This window comes from Odontesthes bonariensis, chromosome 4 (assembly GCF_027942865.1).
Source record: "Odontesthes bonariensis isolate fOdoBon6 chromosome 4, fOdoBon6.hap1, whole genome shotgun sequence".
NCBI classification, from domain to species: domain Eukaryota; kingdom Metazoa; phylum Chordata; class Actinopteri; order Atheriniformes; family Atherinopsidae; genus Odontesthes; species Odontesthes bonariensis.
In genome coordinates, this window is record NC_134509.1 from 18,557,751 (window position 1) to 18,576,806 (window position 19,056).

Sequence of the window (19,056 nt, forward strand, 5' to 3'; positions counted from 1 at the left end):
TAATATCTGAAAAAACAAAGTTTCAGAGAGATTAAAATGCTCCTTGTCCAGAGGAGTAATTATTACATTTAGAACATATATTTAGCACATTATTATGGCCGTTACGCAGTGTGTCAGCCTGCACATCATTGTTTCCACGTGTTCTCACCGCCTCACGTGTCAGAAACTGTTGATCAGGTCAGGTCGACCTTTTGGCTGCTTCTCGTGGTCACTCTGCAACAATCATCAGTGCATTTTCTTTTTTGTACTTTGTGACGCACGCTGTGTCCTCAGCAACAGAAAAAAGGAAACCTGAGAAAAGCTCTGCTGAAATGACTTGGTTCCAGTTAGCAAACACAACAAAGTGACATCACTATTTTAACTTTACATGCTCTCACGGCCTCTAAAGGTCACACGCACACGCACACGCACACGCACACGCACACGCACACGCTTTCTTTCTAGAAGAAATTAAACTAAAATTTAAGATACTGACATTCTTTAATTATCTCCTTTCTGTTATGACATGTTTGGGTGTTTTGACACATCTAAATTGTCTCATTTGAAAGATTTGGAGTCAAAATGAGTTGTTTTTTTTAAAATAATGCCGTAAATATCTTTACAGGAAACCAAATTTCGTAAACAAAGCTGAGAGAGAGGCTCTCCTCTAAGCTAATCAGGAGCAATCAGCTGTTTCCGAACTGATAAGTGGTTCAAGTGAACAACATAACCAAACACAAATAGTCATAATCCAGTAACTCCTCTCCTGGAACTAAATTACACCCACTTCTTCGTACACTGATCCACATTAAGACATTTAATGGAGCTTTGGCTGATTAACCACAGCCAGTCAATAAAAGCAGGCCTGCAGCTGTAAATGAGCCACTTTTCCTCATCGATAGCCAACTGGTTGATCACCTCTTCACCCTCCGACCACCACGTTTCCCTCCTGTTGTTCTGTGCAACTGAACCCACTCCCAGTGTGTCAGACTGACTCTCTCTGAGTTCTGATGGCTATAATTGGCTCTCTTAGCCTGGCTGGCTAATGCTTTATAAAAGCTCCCCTGGCCTGGATTATCCTCCAGCAGCACTTCCAGAATCACACCTCCATGTCGTCGCAGCGTGTTCCTGACGAGCTGAGAGTTTTAGTAAAGCAGAGTGGACACCCACAGGCTGCTGGGATCCTGGGTGAAAGCAGAGAGAAAAGAGGCTTCTGCTCAGGTGGAAGCACCGTCTGAGGACTGAATATCCCAGGTGAGTCTGTCTGGATGGACAGTATGGGTGCTGTTAATTTATTCCTGAGGTAGTTAAACGGATTATTGACTGAAGTCTGATTACAGTATTGTCTTCTAACACTCGTTATTGTGGTTTTTAAACTGCAATTATACATTGTTTTGATTTTCATGTGATTTTCTTGGAAGTTTCTGGGAAATGAGTTCAGGAATCTGGTACCAATTATCGGACAAAGGGTTGTTTTACTTTCACTTTATTTTATAGGGTTTATGGGGAAAAATGCTGGCAGAAAATAGAGCAGAAAAACAGTATTTAGTTGTGGGTTGGAACAGTTTATAAGTCCTAACATAAGTTTCCAAATATAAAGCAAATGATATGACTGGACAGTATTCCTTATTATGCTTTTAACATGTTTTTAATTTAACATCTATAACTTGTTGGCATTTTCTTTTATTATTTGTCACTTTTAAGTGTATTTGTCCACATGTGGAGAATAACATCAATGTCCTCACTAAGAATAAAAGCTAAGAAGATGCTCGACCAACGGGAGAAGGACATTAAAGGGTTAATCCAGTGTATCTAATTCTGTTTCTCTATCTTTTAACAACAAAAGAGAGGAAGTACATAATCTTTAATAGTATTGCTAAAATGTTTTATGAACAAATGAATGTGTTTATCTGGCTGTATCAGACTAAAAAGCAGCACCAGTTACCAGTTGGTGCTGTACTGGATTAGTTCATCAAAATTAACGATTAGAATTAGTAAGAAAATCATGTCAGGTTTTATTCACTGGCATGAAAACTGCCGGATGTGATATTCCCACATTATTATGGTGTTCATTTTTTTTTTGTACTTTACATTCAACAGACATTACATTTAGCACCCCAACCACCGGGTCGACTCGGTGGTTGGGGACCCCTGTGATAGAGGACTTATGACATTTTCTTGCTGACACAACATATTTGTGTAATTTTGGTTTAGAAAGCCTCAAAAGGCAAAAAGTACGGTCATGTAAACTCACTGACCTAAAAATGAACATGACTAGAATTAGAACCATGATATGAGTTGAGTTCAGTAATTGTGACGCCTCTACACTGGATCAGCTCTGATTCTATGAAGCAGCTGCATCGTCGTAACGTTCACACCATGACGAGAGACTCCATCTTGTCAGGCTGCGATCCATCTGTTTGTTGCAAAGTTTGGACCAAACAGCTTCCCATACTGTGAGCTGCAGGCATCACATCAACCTTGGCAGGTCCTCTGTGCTAACTGGTTCTGTGTGGTTCCCCTTAATCCATCTAACTGATTAAAGGTGGTTTGTGGCTTTGATAGCTCTTTTCCAAACAGTTTCTACAGATTTTGCTGTAAAACAAACCATCTGGGGCCAAAGGTTAGATAAACTCTGCTGTCTGATCCAACTTGCCTCTTTATGCTGTTGCTTTGTCTGAGTCAGGTTTATTCCAGATTGTTTATTTCAGTCATAATCATTTATTTATTCGCCCAATATGAACTAAAACGTTAGGGTATAATCTCTCTGGGCATCCATGTATTTTGTAATTCTATTTGATGAAAAAGTGCAAACAAACCTTTGTTAAATCAAAAATCAAACACTGGAAACCAACAGATGTGCTGAAACTCCAATCCCCCGTCCTGAGCGTGCACAAGGCGACTGTGGGAAGAAAAAACTCCCTTTTAACAGGAAGAAACCTCCATCAGAACCAGAACCTGCATAACTATAGCAGCACAACTATGGGATGTGAACCGTCCCCAACTATAAGCTAGTTTATTGTTAGCTTCTAAAGAAACCTGTGCATCATAGGACTGAACACGGTGGACATCTCGTGCACGTTTCAGACTCAGCAGCAGTATCGGAGGCCCTGGGAATGACAGCACGTTGATTCAGAAGAACATTCATGAATAAAATCTGTTAAATATTCTAACTTCTTCTCAGTATTGAGCGCAGGAATGTGTGATTAGACGACTGGAACATTAACTGAGGAGAAATGACATAATAACATCAGACCAGTTTAGTGATATATAGACAACACAGACACAAATGTCTTCTGGGCAGATGAATAAATATGAGCAGTGAATGGAGACATTCAGTGCAGATTTAACCTGAACTCTTTGATTATTTTGTGTTTGATTCTCCTCAGTTTTGTTCACTCTGATTCTGAAGTGATCAACAGAGAATCCTCAACTCAGGATAACATTTAGATTTCAGATCTTTCCCAAATCTTTTTCTCACAGATGAATTAACCCTTCCAACATGTCACATCTTTTGACAGCAGCTGTTAAAGGACCTGCTCTCTGTTTAAAGATGAAGCCCAGATACCTCCTCTCCTCCGTGGACATACTTCCCACCATCAATGAGATGCTGGAAACAGAGAACGGAGACCTGGACTACTTCTCCCACACTATGGAGGAGTATGTGGACTCCATCAAAGAGCTCTCCCAGCCGGCCTGCTACCCGCTGCACGGGCCCCTCAGAGGCCACCGCCGATGGAGGGTGCGCACAAGGAGCTACGCAACCTGGCCTCCCATTGACCCATCCGATGTATTGCTCACCTTAACCGACCCATCAAGCTGTGACCCGTCGCTGCGTTGGAAACAGAACCTGCTGGACATGCTGGTGTCTCGGTCCCTGTTTGCGGGCCTGGTGTGAGCCTCAGGGGTCTGACTTTCTCCTCTTTTCTGTGAGAAGTAACTGAGGACAGATACTCCCCAAAAGTGATAGGGATTCGCTTTGAAGTGCTTAATGAATGCAACACATGAAACGAAAGATGAAAAGAGAACAATATCAAGGGCAGAGCAAACAAATGGGCAGAGCACACAAATGGGCAGAGCAAACAAATGAGCAGAGCCCGCCTGAAGCGCTAGCGCACTACGTAGGACCCTTCAGCCAGCAGGGGGCGTCCAACCAGACTGAAACCTGATTTAAATGTTTAAAGATGCACTCCACAATCTCTGTCTTCAGACTTCTTCCCACACTAAGAAGGGTTTAAGAAACTAAAATAGAAAAACTAAGTAGTTACATCAGCAAAAACCCACACGCTTCTCCTTCAGACTCTGAAAATATGAATGAAATGAAACAGCCCAAAAAGACATGAAACACAGAGGCAGCAGAGGGCCCTTCAGCCTAAACAATTTTTGAACTTTCTTCTGCATTTGATTATTCAAAGATCCCCTCTGCCTCCTCTACGGGTCCCAAATCCCAAATATGGGAAGGTTTGAAGAGCCTGAATAAAAACACTGTAATGAGCCAAAATACTTCAGATATTGTGCATATCTGTCCCATCTGTCAGGGTGTAAACAGACTACAAATGGTTCAGTTGGTATTCTAATGTTTTTCTTTTTCTGTTGGTGATCTGAATAAGTAATACTATTTTCTCTAAATGGATTACGATGAAAGAAAAGAGGTTTTTGAGCATATTTTATTGATTTCCTCCTCAGCAGAACTAATCTCGCTCACTGACTTTCTGTCTCGGCGTTGCCTGAAAGTGATTCCTCGTCTTCACCACTTTTCTGAGTTTGTCTGCTCAGCTCACAGTCATCTCTCTCTCTGCTGCCTTTTGCAACAAACTGATGCCTTGCAGTTAAATTTAAGACCATACCATGATAACCTGTGCAGAGAAATGTCTGTTTTTGGACACAAGATGAACAGTTCTTCCACGTTCCAACAGAGTTTACAATGAGATTAGCATCAATAAGACAAGAGTCACTATTAGATATATGACTTTATGATATAATTTTTAATTTAAATAAAAGATGAATAACATGTAATGTAACTTGACCATATTGTTCTGCACCACTTGTGTCTACTTTAAATCACAGTGTTGAAAATATTGTGACTTTGAATCCTCATTACTTTCAATGTGAAAGTTTTACATATCAGGACATAATTAAAGATAATCTGGTCCTCGGCAGGTGTTAAAACTCAATAACTTCAACCACAGATGACATATCACATTGAGTCATTATTTATTGATCAAAAACTAAGTGAACCCCTGATCCAGCAGCTTGTAGCAGCAGCTTCAGCAGCAGTGAGCTGAAGTAATGGTTTCCTGTGGGACGTTATCAGTCTCTCTCATGGTGGAGGAGGAATCTTGGCCCACTCTTCTTTCCAGCTTTGCTTCAGCTCATTGAGGTTTGCAGCATTGGTTTCTGCACAGCTCTCTGAAGGTCCCACCACAGCATCTCAGTCAGGCTGAGGTCTGGACTTTGACTGGACCATTGCAACACCTTGATTCTTTTCGTCTTCACACATTCTGTTGTAGATCTGCTGCTGTGTTTGGGATCTTTGTCCTGTTGATGAGCCAGTTTCAGCCCAGCTTTAGCTTTGGATGTCTTTCCTCCTTGGTAGTGTTGTAAACACACACCTGAATGCTTCAGAGCAGCAAACTGACTAAACTTCTGCTTTAACAGAGGTCGTGACGATGATCTCAAGCACAGCAGAACGTTAATGCACATCATTGGACAGGTCACAGCTTTAAACTGTGAAATTACTTCAATGAAACTTAATTCATTTGTTTAAATTGTTTCAATTCTGACGTGTTTGTTAAGACCTTGCAGTGAATATCCAGTTTGGTTTACCTGTATTAAGGTTTAAATGATAATTTGAGTTTTAAAGCCATTTTTTTCAGGTTGAGAAAAAAAATATGAAAAAGAATTAAATGACTTGAGTTTCAACAATGACTTGAAAATATGTAAACAATCTACTCAGACTTTATTCTGCCATCTGTCATGATCCTGCGCCTGATGTTCAACCATTTACTTTTAGTTTCCTTTTCCCTGAAGTCCTGTGACTATGAGAAAGCATCTCCGGTCGGGTCTTGGCAGGAATAGGTTCCGTTGCTTCCAAGAAGCATGTGGTAAGAGAGAGAGAGAGAGTCCCTGGAGACATTTCCACAGAACAGACTCTTAATCTGGCTGACCCCAAACTGTTCGCACACATCGTGCAACAATGCATACATCCGTCAAGCACACAGAGAATGAACATAAACCTGAAGTATCCCTCAGGATGAGCACCGCTGTGTACAACGATGACGCCGCTTCATAATTTTCCAAAGAATAACTGGACTGGTGCATCGTGGAATGCAGATGAGAAAAGCCAGATGAGCCATGACTTTGAACATTGCACAACACTGACTGCAACAGTAAAGTGCTGTTTAAGCAGAGTTTGAACTGACAACACAGGATTTCTGCTGAATTCAATACTCCGTGAGGGGGAGGAGCAGATATAATCTGCTCTCCAAAACTCATTAAATCACAAACACAGAAAGTTACCATGAGCAGTAAGATACGCTGCAGTGTGCCTGAGGAGTGATGTAAAACAGATTCGCTCTAATCAGCTCAGAGTTCGGTTGTGATGCTCCAAAGACCTGCGTGATGTGCGGCTTTACACATCAAACACAGCCAAGGAAGGCGGCAAGTAATACGAGGTGAAAATAAGAGAGACACCATCACACAAACCATAAATCATCATCCCGAGCTGCTGCAACTAAACATACAGACAATCCAGAGCTGCCAGTGGAAACTTGTATCAAGTGAGAGGGGAGAAACAGTAAAACGTCACACTACATGATCTTCTTATTTCACAACACGTTTCAGGTTCATCTCAGCATGACGCCATGTTGCCTCATGGCTACAAACAACTGCACTGCCTTTTACTGTAAAGCTGCTCGGATTGTGAGGCCTGATGTTTTTCTGGCCTAAGCTGTGAAGCGGTCACTGAACAGTTGTTCATTTATTTCATAACACGCAGAAATACTTTGAAAGCGTTGCATTTCAAGCTTAAGTTTCCTTTCACATCCTCACATTATTTGTGTATCTTGCAGAAGAGGTCGGACTCGTCCCTCTGACAGTAAAATCCCTTCGAACATGATGTTGTGAGACGATCTGTTCAGTGTCCAGCACAGCGTGTTCTTCCCACTGGCCTCCTGCTGTAGTAGCATGGATCCAAGAAAGCTCAGGTTGTGATAAAAAGAGACTTTAAACTGATAAATCTGTATTTTAATCCAATGCAACTATTACATGGGTCTGTAATATATACATGTACATCATATATCTTTCAAACATTGGGCTTTTCACGTAGTTGGCATAATGGTGAAATAATGCTGCAGACCCAGTTTCATCAGCCCAAATGGGCCAGAACTGGCCAAACATTTTTCTTTTTTTCTGAAGATTGTGTAACTAAACCTTACAAGATGACTTCAGTGTCTAAACATTACCAAAAAGTGCAAGTGAAAGTTGAAAGTGAATAAAATCAGCTTGAAATGAGCTAAAAAAACCAACATCAGATAAACAACACATGACATATCAAACTGTGTCATTATTTACTGAACAAAATCTGAGACAAAACACAGAAGCAGCGTGTGAAAAACTAAGTGAACACAGGAACTAAGAGGGTCAGCAGCAGCAAGGAGCTGCTGATCAATGCACTGATTAACTGATCATCAGTCAGTGTGAGCACCTCTATAAAAGCAGAAGTTCTGTCAGTTTGCTGCTCTGCAGCATTCAAGTGTGTGTTAACACGATGCAAAGGAGGAAAGACATCAGCAATGATCTCAGAGAAGCAGTTGTTGTTGCCCATCAATCTGGGAAGGGTAGTGAGGCCATTTCCAAACTATCTGGAGTCCATCATTCTACAGAGAGAAAGATTATTCACAAGTGGAAAACATTCAGGACAGCTGTCAATCTTCCCAGGAGTGGACGTCCCAGCAAGGTCACCCCAAGGTCACCCCAAGGTCAGAAACCCAAGAGCTACATCTCAGACTCTGCAGGCCTCAGTTAGCATGTTAAAGGTTAAAGTTCATGACAGCACAGTTAGAAAAAGACTGAACAAGTATGGCTTGTTTGGAAGGGCAGCAGGAGAAAGCCTCTTCTCTCTAAAAAGAACATGGCAGCACAGCTTAGGTTTGCAAAGCTGCATCTGAACAAACCACAAGACTTCTGGAACAATGTCCTTTGGACAGACCAGACCAAAGTGGAGATGTTTGCTCATAAAGCACAGCAGCAGTGAAGACATCATGAGGAACTTATACAAGTGTTTAGAGAAGTCAAGACGAGGCTGGACGGTGTTTACTCAGTGTTTATGTTCACAAAGTTTACTTGAATCAAACCAAACTTATCATCCTGATGCTGCAGTTTTATCCAGCAAAGTCTCACAGCAAACAGTGAATTTTTCACGAAAAGCATGTCCGCAGACATGAAAAGAATTACAGAGTCAACTCATCATCACTGCAGTTGTGCTGAGAGGAACAAAAAATACAGAATCAATGTCCGTAAGCAGGAAAGATTCTCTTGTTTGGTGAGTCTTCTACATTCTGCCTGCAGACCCGGCTGTTTTCATCAGAGTTGTATGAATAAATTAAATGTACCTGATGTCATTTGAAAACCACTGCTGATGCAAAATGTGATGACAGAGCCTAAAATATGCTGCACATTTCTGAAGTGGTGTGTGTGTGTGTCCATGTTTTTTATCCTCAGAGCATCTTCATAAGAAGAGAAGCCTGCACTGAAAGTGCGGATATTTGCCTTCACTTTTCTGTTTGTTTTTATTGTAATTATTTATTATTATGGGTCAGTTTTTCATGCCTCAGTCATGTTAGTTTCTTGTTCCGCTGTTCCACTCATAGTTTTCCTCAGTCCCCTCCTGCCGGGTCATCAGCTCCGCTGCCACACCTGTTACCTGTTGTCCTTAGCTGGAACTACTTCCTCACCAGCTGCCCCACAGTGTCTATCCTCCCTGGTGTGTCACAGTTCTTGTCAATACCTGACTGTTGTGACCTCATGGTCTTCTCAGTCATTCTAGTTCATGGCTGTTATTGTTTTCCAGTTTGTTTGTGCTTGAGTTTGGTTTTCTGGATTTAGTTCATGGTGTTCTGGCTCTTATTCTCTGCATTTTGGTGCTCTCTTCACTCACCATAACACTGATGCTGAATGCAGCACAGGGTTAGCCTTATTGCCTCAGAGTTTACTTGGTAAATAAACAAAATCCATGTTAGGTAATCTGTTAGAAATTGCAGAACTTTCTTTGTGTAAATAACACTGAAAACACTATAAATCACAGAGAAGCTTCATGTCAAAGCTTTAATTTCATGTTACTCATTAAAATGATGAAATGCCTCATCAGAATGAATATAATTAATGACACGGCATCTGTTCAATACGTGTGTTCACATTTACAAGCTCACAGAGCTCTTTGCAGTCAGTTCGTCCCACAGGTCAATATGCTTCTAATAGTCACATAGAGCTGTTGATGAATATAAAACCTGGTAGAAATTCACTGTTTACTGCTACAAACTGAAAAGCTGCAACAGTAGAAAAGAGGGAGCCCAATAATTAGAGCAGCACCCCAGCAGGAGCAGCTAATGAGGACGTAAAGTCACGATGTAGAAGAACAGCTTTGTCATTCGTGCTTTTTCCTTTTTTTTTTTAATTTGGCTGCAATCACACACTCTGTCGGACTGCAGGATGCAGCTGTGAAGACTGAATGAGCTTCCTGACGTCTGAATCACTTCGGCTTCGGCTCTTATGGTACAACAGAGGCTTTGCCGGGTCACAGACTCTCCGCTCTGTGGTCAGAGTGAAAGCTACGAAACGCTTCTCAGTCTTAGACGATGAAAAATGTTATGAAACGGGTATTTGCTGTCCTCACATGACTCATGACACAGCTTGTCAGCACATCTTCTTTGTGTTTGCGGTTGAAAACCTGAAATATCAGTTGTGGAATAATCCCGTCGGCTCGAAAACAAAAGCTGCTCTATATGTTTGTCCTGTGTGGCGCAGTTTAGGACGCATCTATCAAAGCTGCTCACATCACTTCAGAAAATCCCTTTTAGCCATTTAATTTGCCGCAAACAAAAACAACATGACAGACATCTTAAATTAGTTAAGTTACTGACTTTGCCTGAGAGGAAGTTCCTTGTGGGTGTGGGGGTCTTTTCAAGCAATTAGCACATGAGCAGTAACAAAACAACAGCTTTAATGTGGTTGATGTGGCTTTTGCTCATGCATGTAAAAATGCTGGTGTGGGTGGATGAATAGGCCACTAACAGAATCCTCTCATTCTCGAGTTGGTTTGTGGTATAAAACATGAAAAAATCAGCCAGAATCATCCCGATAAGGTCACTAATGAGTTATTTTTACGCAGCTCTAATATCATCTTAGCTGGGTGCTTTGGATCGCTGTCATGTTGGGAGGCAAATGTTTGATCCACACTGAGGATATGTCTCAGCTTTCCTTTAACCCAGCATCACTTTTACATTCATGTGCAATTTGTGCTGTCCAGAAAACCAGAGCAGAGCCAATAGAATGAAGCATACGTGACCACATGCAAAAATAAGGGGAAGGAGCGCATGCCAGGCCACGAGCATATCCACGATCACCTCAGCAGGACTTCATCGGGGTTGGAGGTTAAGGTCCGGGCTCCTTTAAACATGCCATATTACAGCTGAAGTCATTGTGTTCCTGCTGAAAAACCAGTTTGGATTCTGAATTCATTTATTGTTGGAGAAAATGCTTTGAGTGGTCCAGAAATAGATGCTAAAGAAGACAAAAAGGGAAAAAATTCAATTCACTTAATTTATAGAGTGCCAAATCACAACAAATGCCACCTCATAGAACTTCAAAGATACAGTTCAATTCAAGCCAATTAGAATCCAGTTAATTATAATAAAATCGTAATCCAATCCAATCAAATTCAGTAAATTCAAAATTAGTCAAATTCATACAGAGCCAATTGAAATGTTTCCTAGCTAAGGAGACCAACAGATTGGACAGAAACTTCTCTCTGATCCAATACCCCATCCTGAGCGTGCACGAGGCGACTGTGGGGAGAAAAAACTCCCTTTGAACAGGAAAAAACCTCCATCAGAACCAGAACCGGGGAGGGCAGCCATCTGCCTCGACCAGCTGGGGTCTGAGAGGACAGGAAAGAGGGGACAACAGGCACCGTAACACCAGGCCAGGGATACCTGCTGAGAGAGAGAAACACAAGTTAATGACAACAATGATGTCACATGTACATGGAGAGGAAAGGGACCAGAGGGAGGAGAGGTGCATCATGGGAGCTCCCTCAGCAGGCTGGGCCTATAGCAGCAGAACTATGGGATGTTTCAGGGACACCTGAGCCATCCCTAACTATAAGCTTTATCAGAAAGGAAAGTTTTAAGCCTGATCTTAAAGGTAGAAATATGATCTCTGCTGTTAGTTCTCATCAGAACTCTGGCTGTAGCATTTTGGATCAGCTGGAGGCTTTTCAGAGAATCTGTGGGACAGCCCAATAATAAAGAATTACAGCAGTCCAATCCTGAAGTAACAAATGCATGGAGCAGTTCTTCTGCATCACTCTGAGACAAGATATTCCTGATTTTAAAGCGATACTCCGGAGTAGATTCAAACTGGGGTCATTTGAACCGTGATATCCAGCCAAGTAGCCCACCCGCAGTTTTTTCGATCTTGGCTGAACATCAGCTGAGTTACTGAGTTATCCCAAATGGCTTCGTACAAGGGTTAATGGATCCTGGCAGTACCTCCAAAATTACCACACTAAAATCACATGCCATGACACCAAACTTCTACAGTAGTACAAATATGGTCTGTACTCACAAAACGATGCATTTGGAAGTTTGAAAATAGTCCAGGAGTTTATTATTATCAACACAAGCCTGATAGCTTTTCTGCTGCTAAAGCTGCGTCGACGTCACTTCTGGGAGCTGGGAGCTTCAAAGTAAGATGAGCGTTGATCTACTACTGTAGACAACAAAGCAAGGCTGCTCAATTTCTCCATTGATAAAATAATTTCACAACTCTACAACATAAAAATTCATAAAAAAACATGTAGAATATAGCATATACTATGTTAGCATATACGAAGCTATTCGGGATAACTCAGTAACTCAGCTGATGTTCAGCCAATATCGAAAAAACTGCGGGTGGGCTACTTGGCTGGATATCACGGTTCAAATGACCCCAGGTTGAATCTACTCTGGAGTATCACTTTAACAATATTACGAAGGTGAAAGAAGGCCGTCCTAGAAACTTGTTTTATATGAGCGTCAGAGGACAGATCCTGGTCTGTACAGCTGAGTATCATCAGCACATCATATGAATGTTTGCCATGCTGTCTGATAATGTTACCTAAGGGAAGCACGTATAAGATGAAAGGATCGTGGCTGCTGCTGCTTACAAACTTTGGGATCATTTTGCTCAGTTAGAAACTTCCAGAAGCACACAAGCCTGTTTGATCGGACCTCTTGTCTCCTAAAAGGCGCGTCAGGGTCAGTTGAGCAACCTGCTTGACACAGATACAGGAAATGACTCCACAGAGGGTCCTCCAGTTTCTGAACAGTGGTTAAAGCACCCGTGAAAGACTGGGTCTAACTATAAGTTAGGGAGGCTGCTTCCTGCCCCCAAAGCCCACCATTTTCTTATAGATCAGCTCCAGTGGCCTGTGAATATACCCCAGACATTTCTAAACTAGTGTTTCTCAGCCTTTTAGAGTCACTTCCATCCAGAATAATCGCTTCGCTGGTCGCGACCTCTGCCTCACAGCGACTATGTTGAATGTACACTTTGACCCTCAATAAAATCTATTCAAAGATTACTCTTATCTCATACGTATGCAGTTTATGCACTAAATGCACTTAGGGCAGCCATGGCTCAGTGGTTAGAATTGGTAGTCCAATAACTGGAAGGTTGGTGGTTCAATTCCCATTCTTGCCACTCAAAAAAGATTGGTGGAGCTGTTAGCTGGAGGGGTGTCAGTCCACCTCCTTGTCACAGCTAAGGTGCCCTTGAGCAAGGCACCGTACCCCCTGTGCTTCATGGCTGCCCACTGCTCCAGGTTGGCATCTGTCTCTAAGTGTGTGACCCTGTGTGTGTGTGTGTCAAACTGGTGCCAACCTGGATGGGTTAAAAGCAGAGGACAAATTTTGTTTGTATGCGTGACAATAAATCTGATCTTAATCTCTAAATAACCCATTCCCACAGGTTGAGAATCCAAAAAGATTGTTCGGAGCAAAGTCTGATGTGTAGAAAAGATGCAGTGTAGCGTAAGGCATATGTTCCTCTGAGCTTTTTGTTATTCATTTACCTATTATGTGAAAGAATAGGATTGCATAATGTTTTTAATGAAATCCTCACCTGAAATGTGGTGAGGTGGCTAAATGCCGTGATATCAACCTCTTGGCAGAACGACAGTGTGAGTGATGGACGTTTACCAGTTGTGAAATGTACTTATTGTGCGGGTTATGGGAAAGTGAACGGTTCACACGGTGCGAGCTGTTTGGTCATGAATGGGTGGATACCTGCCACGGCATGTTTACAGGATTAAAGTGGGCTGTAGCTTTAAATTATAAAACTGAGCTGAGTGCAGAGTGTTGTGCAATATTTATCAGATCAAACAAAAAATGAAATATTGCTTTTTAAATTTTTTTTTTATTTATGTTTATTAAATTTTCAAAAGACAAAACAGAAATACACACAACAAAAACAAACATATACACATTTGGCTCACATACACATCCAAGTTCAAATTCAGATTTAATTTTAAATTTATACAGGCGAGTGATTCAGGAGTCATCCCATATAAATAAGATGAGCAAGCAAAATAAACTAAGTGTACACTGCCATGCATGATACCACATGATCAAAGAAAGGTACACAGAAACAAAATGATAACAATTAAAAGGTAGGGTGTCATTTACGAGGCAGAGCATTCTCAGCTATGATACAAACCCTCATGCAAGAATGGTAGAGATATTCAAACCAATATATGACAAAAAGGGTTGAAATACTGCTTTTTAACAAACATAAACTTCGAGAAGATAAGCGGTCTCCATTCCTAAACGCTCCTCGTGACCATCATCACTTACTGGCAGCCGCGAGGCAGGATGATTCACTGCAGCATCAGAGTCTGGAAAAAGAGGGGAGAAAGGGGGCAAAGGCCAGCAGGCAGAGCAGGACCTGCTTCAGAAAACACACTGAAACACTTTCCCCAAAGATAACACCATGAGTCTGATGCTGTTTCAGGTTCTCACTCTGCCTGCATCCCATAATTCAATTCAGCCACCTTCATTGTGATCCACTTATAGCAATGAAATAAAACTCATTCAAATCCAAATGAGTCCAGTTCATTCTGCAGGGCCAATCTGAGGTTCTGCTCAGACCTCATGGTGCCTTGTGTAGCCTAAACTTTACTTCCTGTCAGGAGATTATCAGCGTGGTCCCACTCCGAACAGACAGCACAGTTTATTTATGCCCTGCTTTGCCCGGACGTGTTTTGTGGGTCAGTCACTCTGTTTAGGATTTACTCCCGCTAACTGATCTGATCTTGAATCCATTAAATGAAGATAATTGACTTAAACTCCATTGTTGAGTGTTGAGCTCATGTATGAGTGTCTCCAGCATGAAAGTGGAAATTCCAGCATTTTTAGGGTCTGGCTTAACGGGAAGCAACATGGGCTGAGGGCAAACCCACTTTGCTCAGCCCTATAAAAACAGAAGAGGCTCGCAGCAGCAGTTCACTCCTCTGCTTTCACTTCAGCTGGATCCCACACGAGCTCTCACTTTCTCCTCGAAGGAATTTTCTGGACTTGGACAAAAATGGGCCTCTCACAGAGAAACTGTGCTCTTCTGCTCGCTGTTGTGGTTGCAGTTTGCATTGAGCGCTATGAAGGTGAGTTACAGAGTTACTTCTGCAGCATTCATGGAGCAGTAATGCTGAAAAGATTTCAGATGGATTATTAGATTTCTTAGAGAGCAAATACAGCTTTTTAAACTGACTTGTTTCTTTTACTGCGGCTGCCATCTGTCTGCTGTCTGAACTTTTCCCTGCAGCACAACATGTGATGGGACGCTGCTTGTGTCCAAACATGGGCAAGATCATCAAAGGCAACATTACAGATTTCCAAGTCTATGAAAAGTGGGCTGGTTGTGATAAAACTGAATTAATGTGAGTAAGAAGGAATTCTGAAAAATATCAGCAGGCTTTTCGCATTTGGAGTCGTCAGTGATGAGTGTTGTGATTCTGATTTCACAGAGTAACTGTGAACACACTGAACAACTCCACCGTGCAGATCTGCTTGAACACTCAGAGAAGGATTGGAATAGCTTTCTTGAAGTGCTGGGACAGGTGAGTTACACCACAAAAACCGTTGTGATTATCATCCCGGCATCACCCACATTTCGGCCAGCTCTTTTTAAATATCAGAACATTTTGGGGAGAAGTGGCTGGAACTTTTTCATGCTGCTAAATCTGAACACAATTCAAGGCTTTTCCATGAATGTTGTGAACTGCATCAGAGCTAAATTTACCGACTGAATTTGCAGCTGCACATAGAATCAGGGCAGAATAGCACACCACTTAAAGATGTTTCACTTGGCCCCGATTCATAGCATTGAACAGAGCTTCTGAAGCCAAAATGCCACCAGGCAAAACTTCCCAGTTTATTCTGCACAAAGAAAACAAAAAAAAACCCAAAACAAACTATAAAGTTTCTTCGGCTCAACAAGTCTCATGACACGTCAACATTTAACTCCCCCCACAAGCCTGCAGCTGTTTTGCATTAGTCCTCTGGCCTAATACCACTTTTTCCCCCCCTGCTTTTCCAAGAGTAAACAGAGACGAGAGCCGTAAGATGGAGTGTATCGAAAGGAAGAGAAGAGCGGAGGACAGGACCTCAGAGGACTGAAGCGCACAAGCCTGACGAATGCCGAGAGCCAAGCTTTCACTGAGCTCCTGCACTGGAGAAGGCTGAGAATGACGGCGAGAGCGTAGGAGCGTCGGGAAGGGTGATGATTAACAGCCAGGATGCAGGAAAGGATGGAGAGAAAGGATGAGAAGTAAAGAGACAGACAAATACATGTACAGCACTATAGCAGCAAGTCTGTGTGAAAAAGGGCACTGTTGAAATATACACATTTTATTTTCATTTTTCTGCTTGATGCTGTTATTTATGCAGATTTATTTATTTAAAGAATTTATATCTCAAAGTTTTTCTACAAATGTCGACACGAATAAAATGAATTTTGATACATTTCTGCTTTCTGCTTGGTTTTTATTCCAGTCTTCAAGCATGAATTTAAGAGAAAGAAGTCATTTGTTGGCGTAAAAACACATTAACTGGATAACTCTTCTGAAACTGAAGGCTCACCAACAGCATTTCTGCAGCTCAGAGGCATCAGAATCCAAAATGTTATTATTCTGCTGCAGTCGGCACACGAGGACAGTAAAGTGACTTTGTTGCAGGGAGCGACGGGTTGTTATCACAGAAAAACATCTCGCTCCTGGAGGACAACAGGGCTTAGCATGATAACAGTTAAGTGAAAGCTGTATGAGCCTATCTGACCACAGCTGCTTTTGGCAGCTGCAGGCCGGATGAGTGGGCGGATTCCTGAAGCGTCTCCTGACTCTGTTGAGCCAAGAGAGGAGTGATGAGTTACGCCTGCTCAAGTTTTACTTGACTAGGAAATGGTTTTCACGCTGAAGTGAAAGAAATAAGCCCTGATAGCAAAGAAAAACTGGGCCAACAGATCTCTCCCCGTGTGCCGAAGGTTGACAAAGAGCAGTCGAATACTGTTGTTCTGAACTGGAAATCATCCGTTCATCCCACAAACATCAGGTTTGGCTTCAGCGAGCTGATTGAATTGATCCCATTGTTGGTCCTGATGTGGGAAATCATCCTATAACAGCGTTCAGACAGATTTTTGCTTACTTCATGTGGGCGTAAAACAAATTGGTTTGGACAGCAGGAGTGTTAATGAAGGTTTAGCTCGGATGTCATGTGACCTCATGGGGCTGATGTCATCTCCTTTCACGAACAGGTCAGTGACTTCCAACAAGAATAACGTTTGGGATGCAAATCTGTCCTAACTGAGACTATGTTATTTTATCTGGAATCAAACTACAGAATGATTAAATACATCTGATTTGATTTGCTGTTTAATACTGTTTGACACGGTTCTGAACATCTGACTGGCCCAGATGTTTCCTCGTGCTGCTTCAATTTTAGTTGATACAAAAAGATTTAAACGGCATCGTTTCAGTTTAATGCTAAAATGAATCAACATGTTAAATATTGTATCCTTATGTGGTGGTAAAACATGTTATTCCTGATTAATGGATTAGTTCCTCATCCCTAAAATATAAGTGCAACTTAAATACATTCTTAATGAGGTAAAACTCAATAAAATCTTTTTCACTATGTTGTTTTTCTTTTATTCTACAAGGTTAAAACAGTTTGAAAACCATTGCATTAATCTTAATATAATCATATCTTACACAACGCTGCGATTCTTTTTGGGACAGAGTTTTATCAGGTTCAACTTGGAAAAATTCTCATCCAGTGAACGGCACAATTATGGGTAAATTTAGGTGATAATGATCTCATTTCAAACCCAATCTACCCAATTTAGCATTTTCAACTTTAGGAACGGATCCATGAAGAAAACAAAGCTGCTGAGTATAAACTCTAACTTTAGACATTCTTAATATTATTCACACAAAATATCACAAATGGAAAAAATAATTTTCTCCAGCTGACAGAAGGTGAAACATTGATTGATGAGGAAATGAGTTAAAATGGCACATTTATCCCCCCGTCTGTCTGTCGATGAATGCTAACATGATGATGCTGAGTGGGTTATTGATCAACCGGGGGCCCTGCTTCCTCAGGGTGATCAGCCTCACAAACATTTCTTGATTTCTGACCACTAACTTTTGCTGGAGAGATAAAGTCTGTTGGAGAATATCGGCTTCGGTTCAAAGAAATCAGAGACGCTCCGGTTCGGGTCAGAGCTGGAGAGTGTGGGAAAGAATAGATCCTCGAATAAATCCCACAACAAACACAAAGTAAAATATAACCACACGGTGGAAAGTCTGCGGGGTCCAAACAGCAGGGGCATCCTCCACTCAGCCTCAGCACGACTGCCTACAGACATTCAGCAACATGAGATCCGCCTCGAGACCCCAAACTGGAAGTCCTGCAGCAGCAGACCGAGGAGGGAAACCGGAGCCGAGCCAGCTGCTGACACAGACTCTACTGCTCTGTGATAAAATCAGCTTATTTATACATAACCGAGGATCCCAGGAGCTTTACACACACTGTACTGTATAATATCAGCTCCATTTCATAAATAAAGACCAAGATGTGGTCTCAGAAATCCCAGGTGTGAAAATCTATTCCTGATCTTTGGAACGGTGACTGCCTTCCTCCTGAGGAATGCTGTCATGTTGGACCACATGTTCTGTAACCCGCTCAGCAAGGTCAGCTGAAAGCTAAGATAAATACTCCAAAGAGGTCCGTGAGTTAAGATTTACTTTTGTTGTTGCAAGATTATCAAACCGTACAGCCCCACACTTGAATTAATGTACTGCGAGGGTACTTTACTTTAGTATTTCCATTATGTGTACATAATATATACAGCCATGCGAAAGAGAAAGTATATCCTCTTTCAATATTGAAGATTTTATGTACAGGACATGCTGCAGTAAAAAATCCTTTCCGGGTTTTGGAATGAAGCATTTACAACCTCAGATGTTCAACTAATTTCACGCACTTAATGCGAAACTTTTACTTGTGACCGATAGTTTCTTTAAATGGAGCATCTCTGCTTTCAGTGAAGGAAATGATCAGAGAACTTCACACATCATCAGTAACAGCCTCCAAAAACTCAGGAGTGTTTTTACAAATAAATCAAATCATGCAGTTACCACCGGACACCACATGGTGGCGCCAACACGACGACCTAATAGGTGCGTATCTGTAGGTGAAAGCCCAAAACTTCTTGTCATTTGGGGCATAGCATTGACTTCCATTCAGTGTGTTTGGCCCACACCAA

At 41.7% G+C, this 19,056-nt stretch overlaps 1 protein-coding gene across 1 annotated transcript; it reads left to right on the forward strand.

Annotated features, from left to right (window-relative positions):
- Positions 1–14,727: 14,727 nt before the first annotated feature.
- On the forward strand, positions 14,728–16,253 carry LOC142378619 (C-X-C motif chemokine 11-like). The gene is made up of 4 exons (XM_075463336.1): positions 14,728–14,893; positions 15,055–15,169; positions 15,257–15,349; positions 15,830–16,253. The coding sequence occupies exons 1-4, from the start codon at positions 14,821–14,823 to the stop codon at positions 15,906–15,908; spliced, it is 360 nt and encodes a 119-aa protein (XP_075319451.1). The 5' UTR covers positions 14,728–14,820; the 3' UTR covers positions 15,909–16,253.
- The last annotated feature ends 2,803 nt before the right edge of the window (positions 16,254–19,056 follow it).

Coding starts and splice junctions, on each gene's coding strand:
- LOC142378619 (XM_075463336.1), top strand. CDS start 14,821: ATGGGCCTCTCACAGAGAAACTGTGCTCTTCTGCTCGCTGTTGTGGTT. Junction 14,894..15,054: donor TTGCATTGAGCGCTATGAAG/GTGAGTTACAGA, acceptor TTTTCCCTGCAG/CACAACATGTGATGGGACGC. Junction 15,170..15,256: donor TGTGATAAAACTGAATTAAT/GTGAGTAAGAAG, acceptor CTGATTTCACAG/AGTAACTGTGAACACACTGA.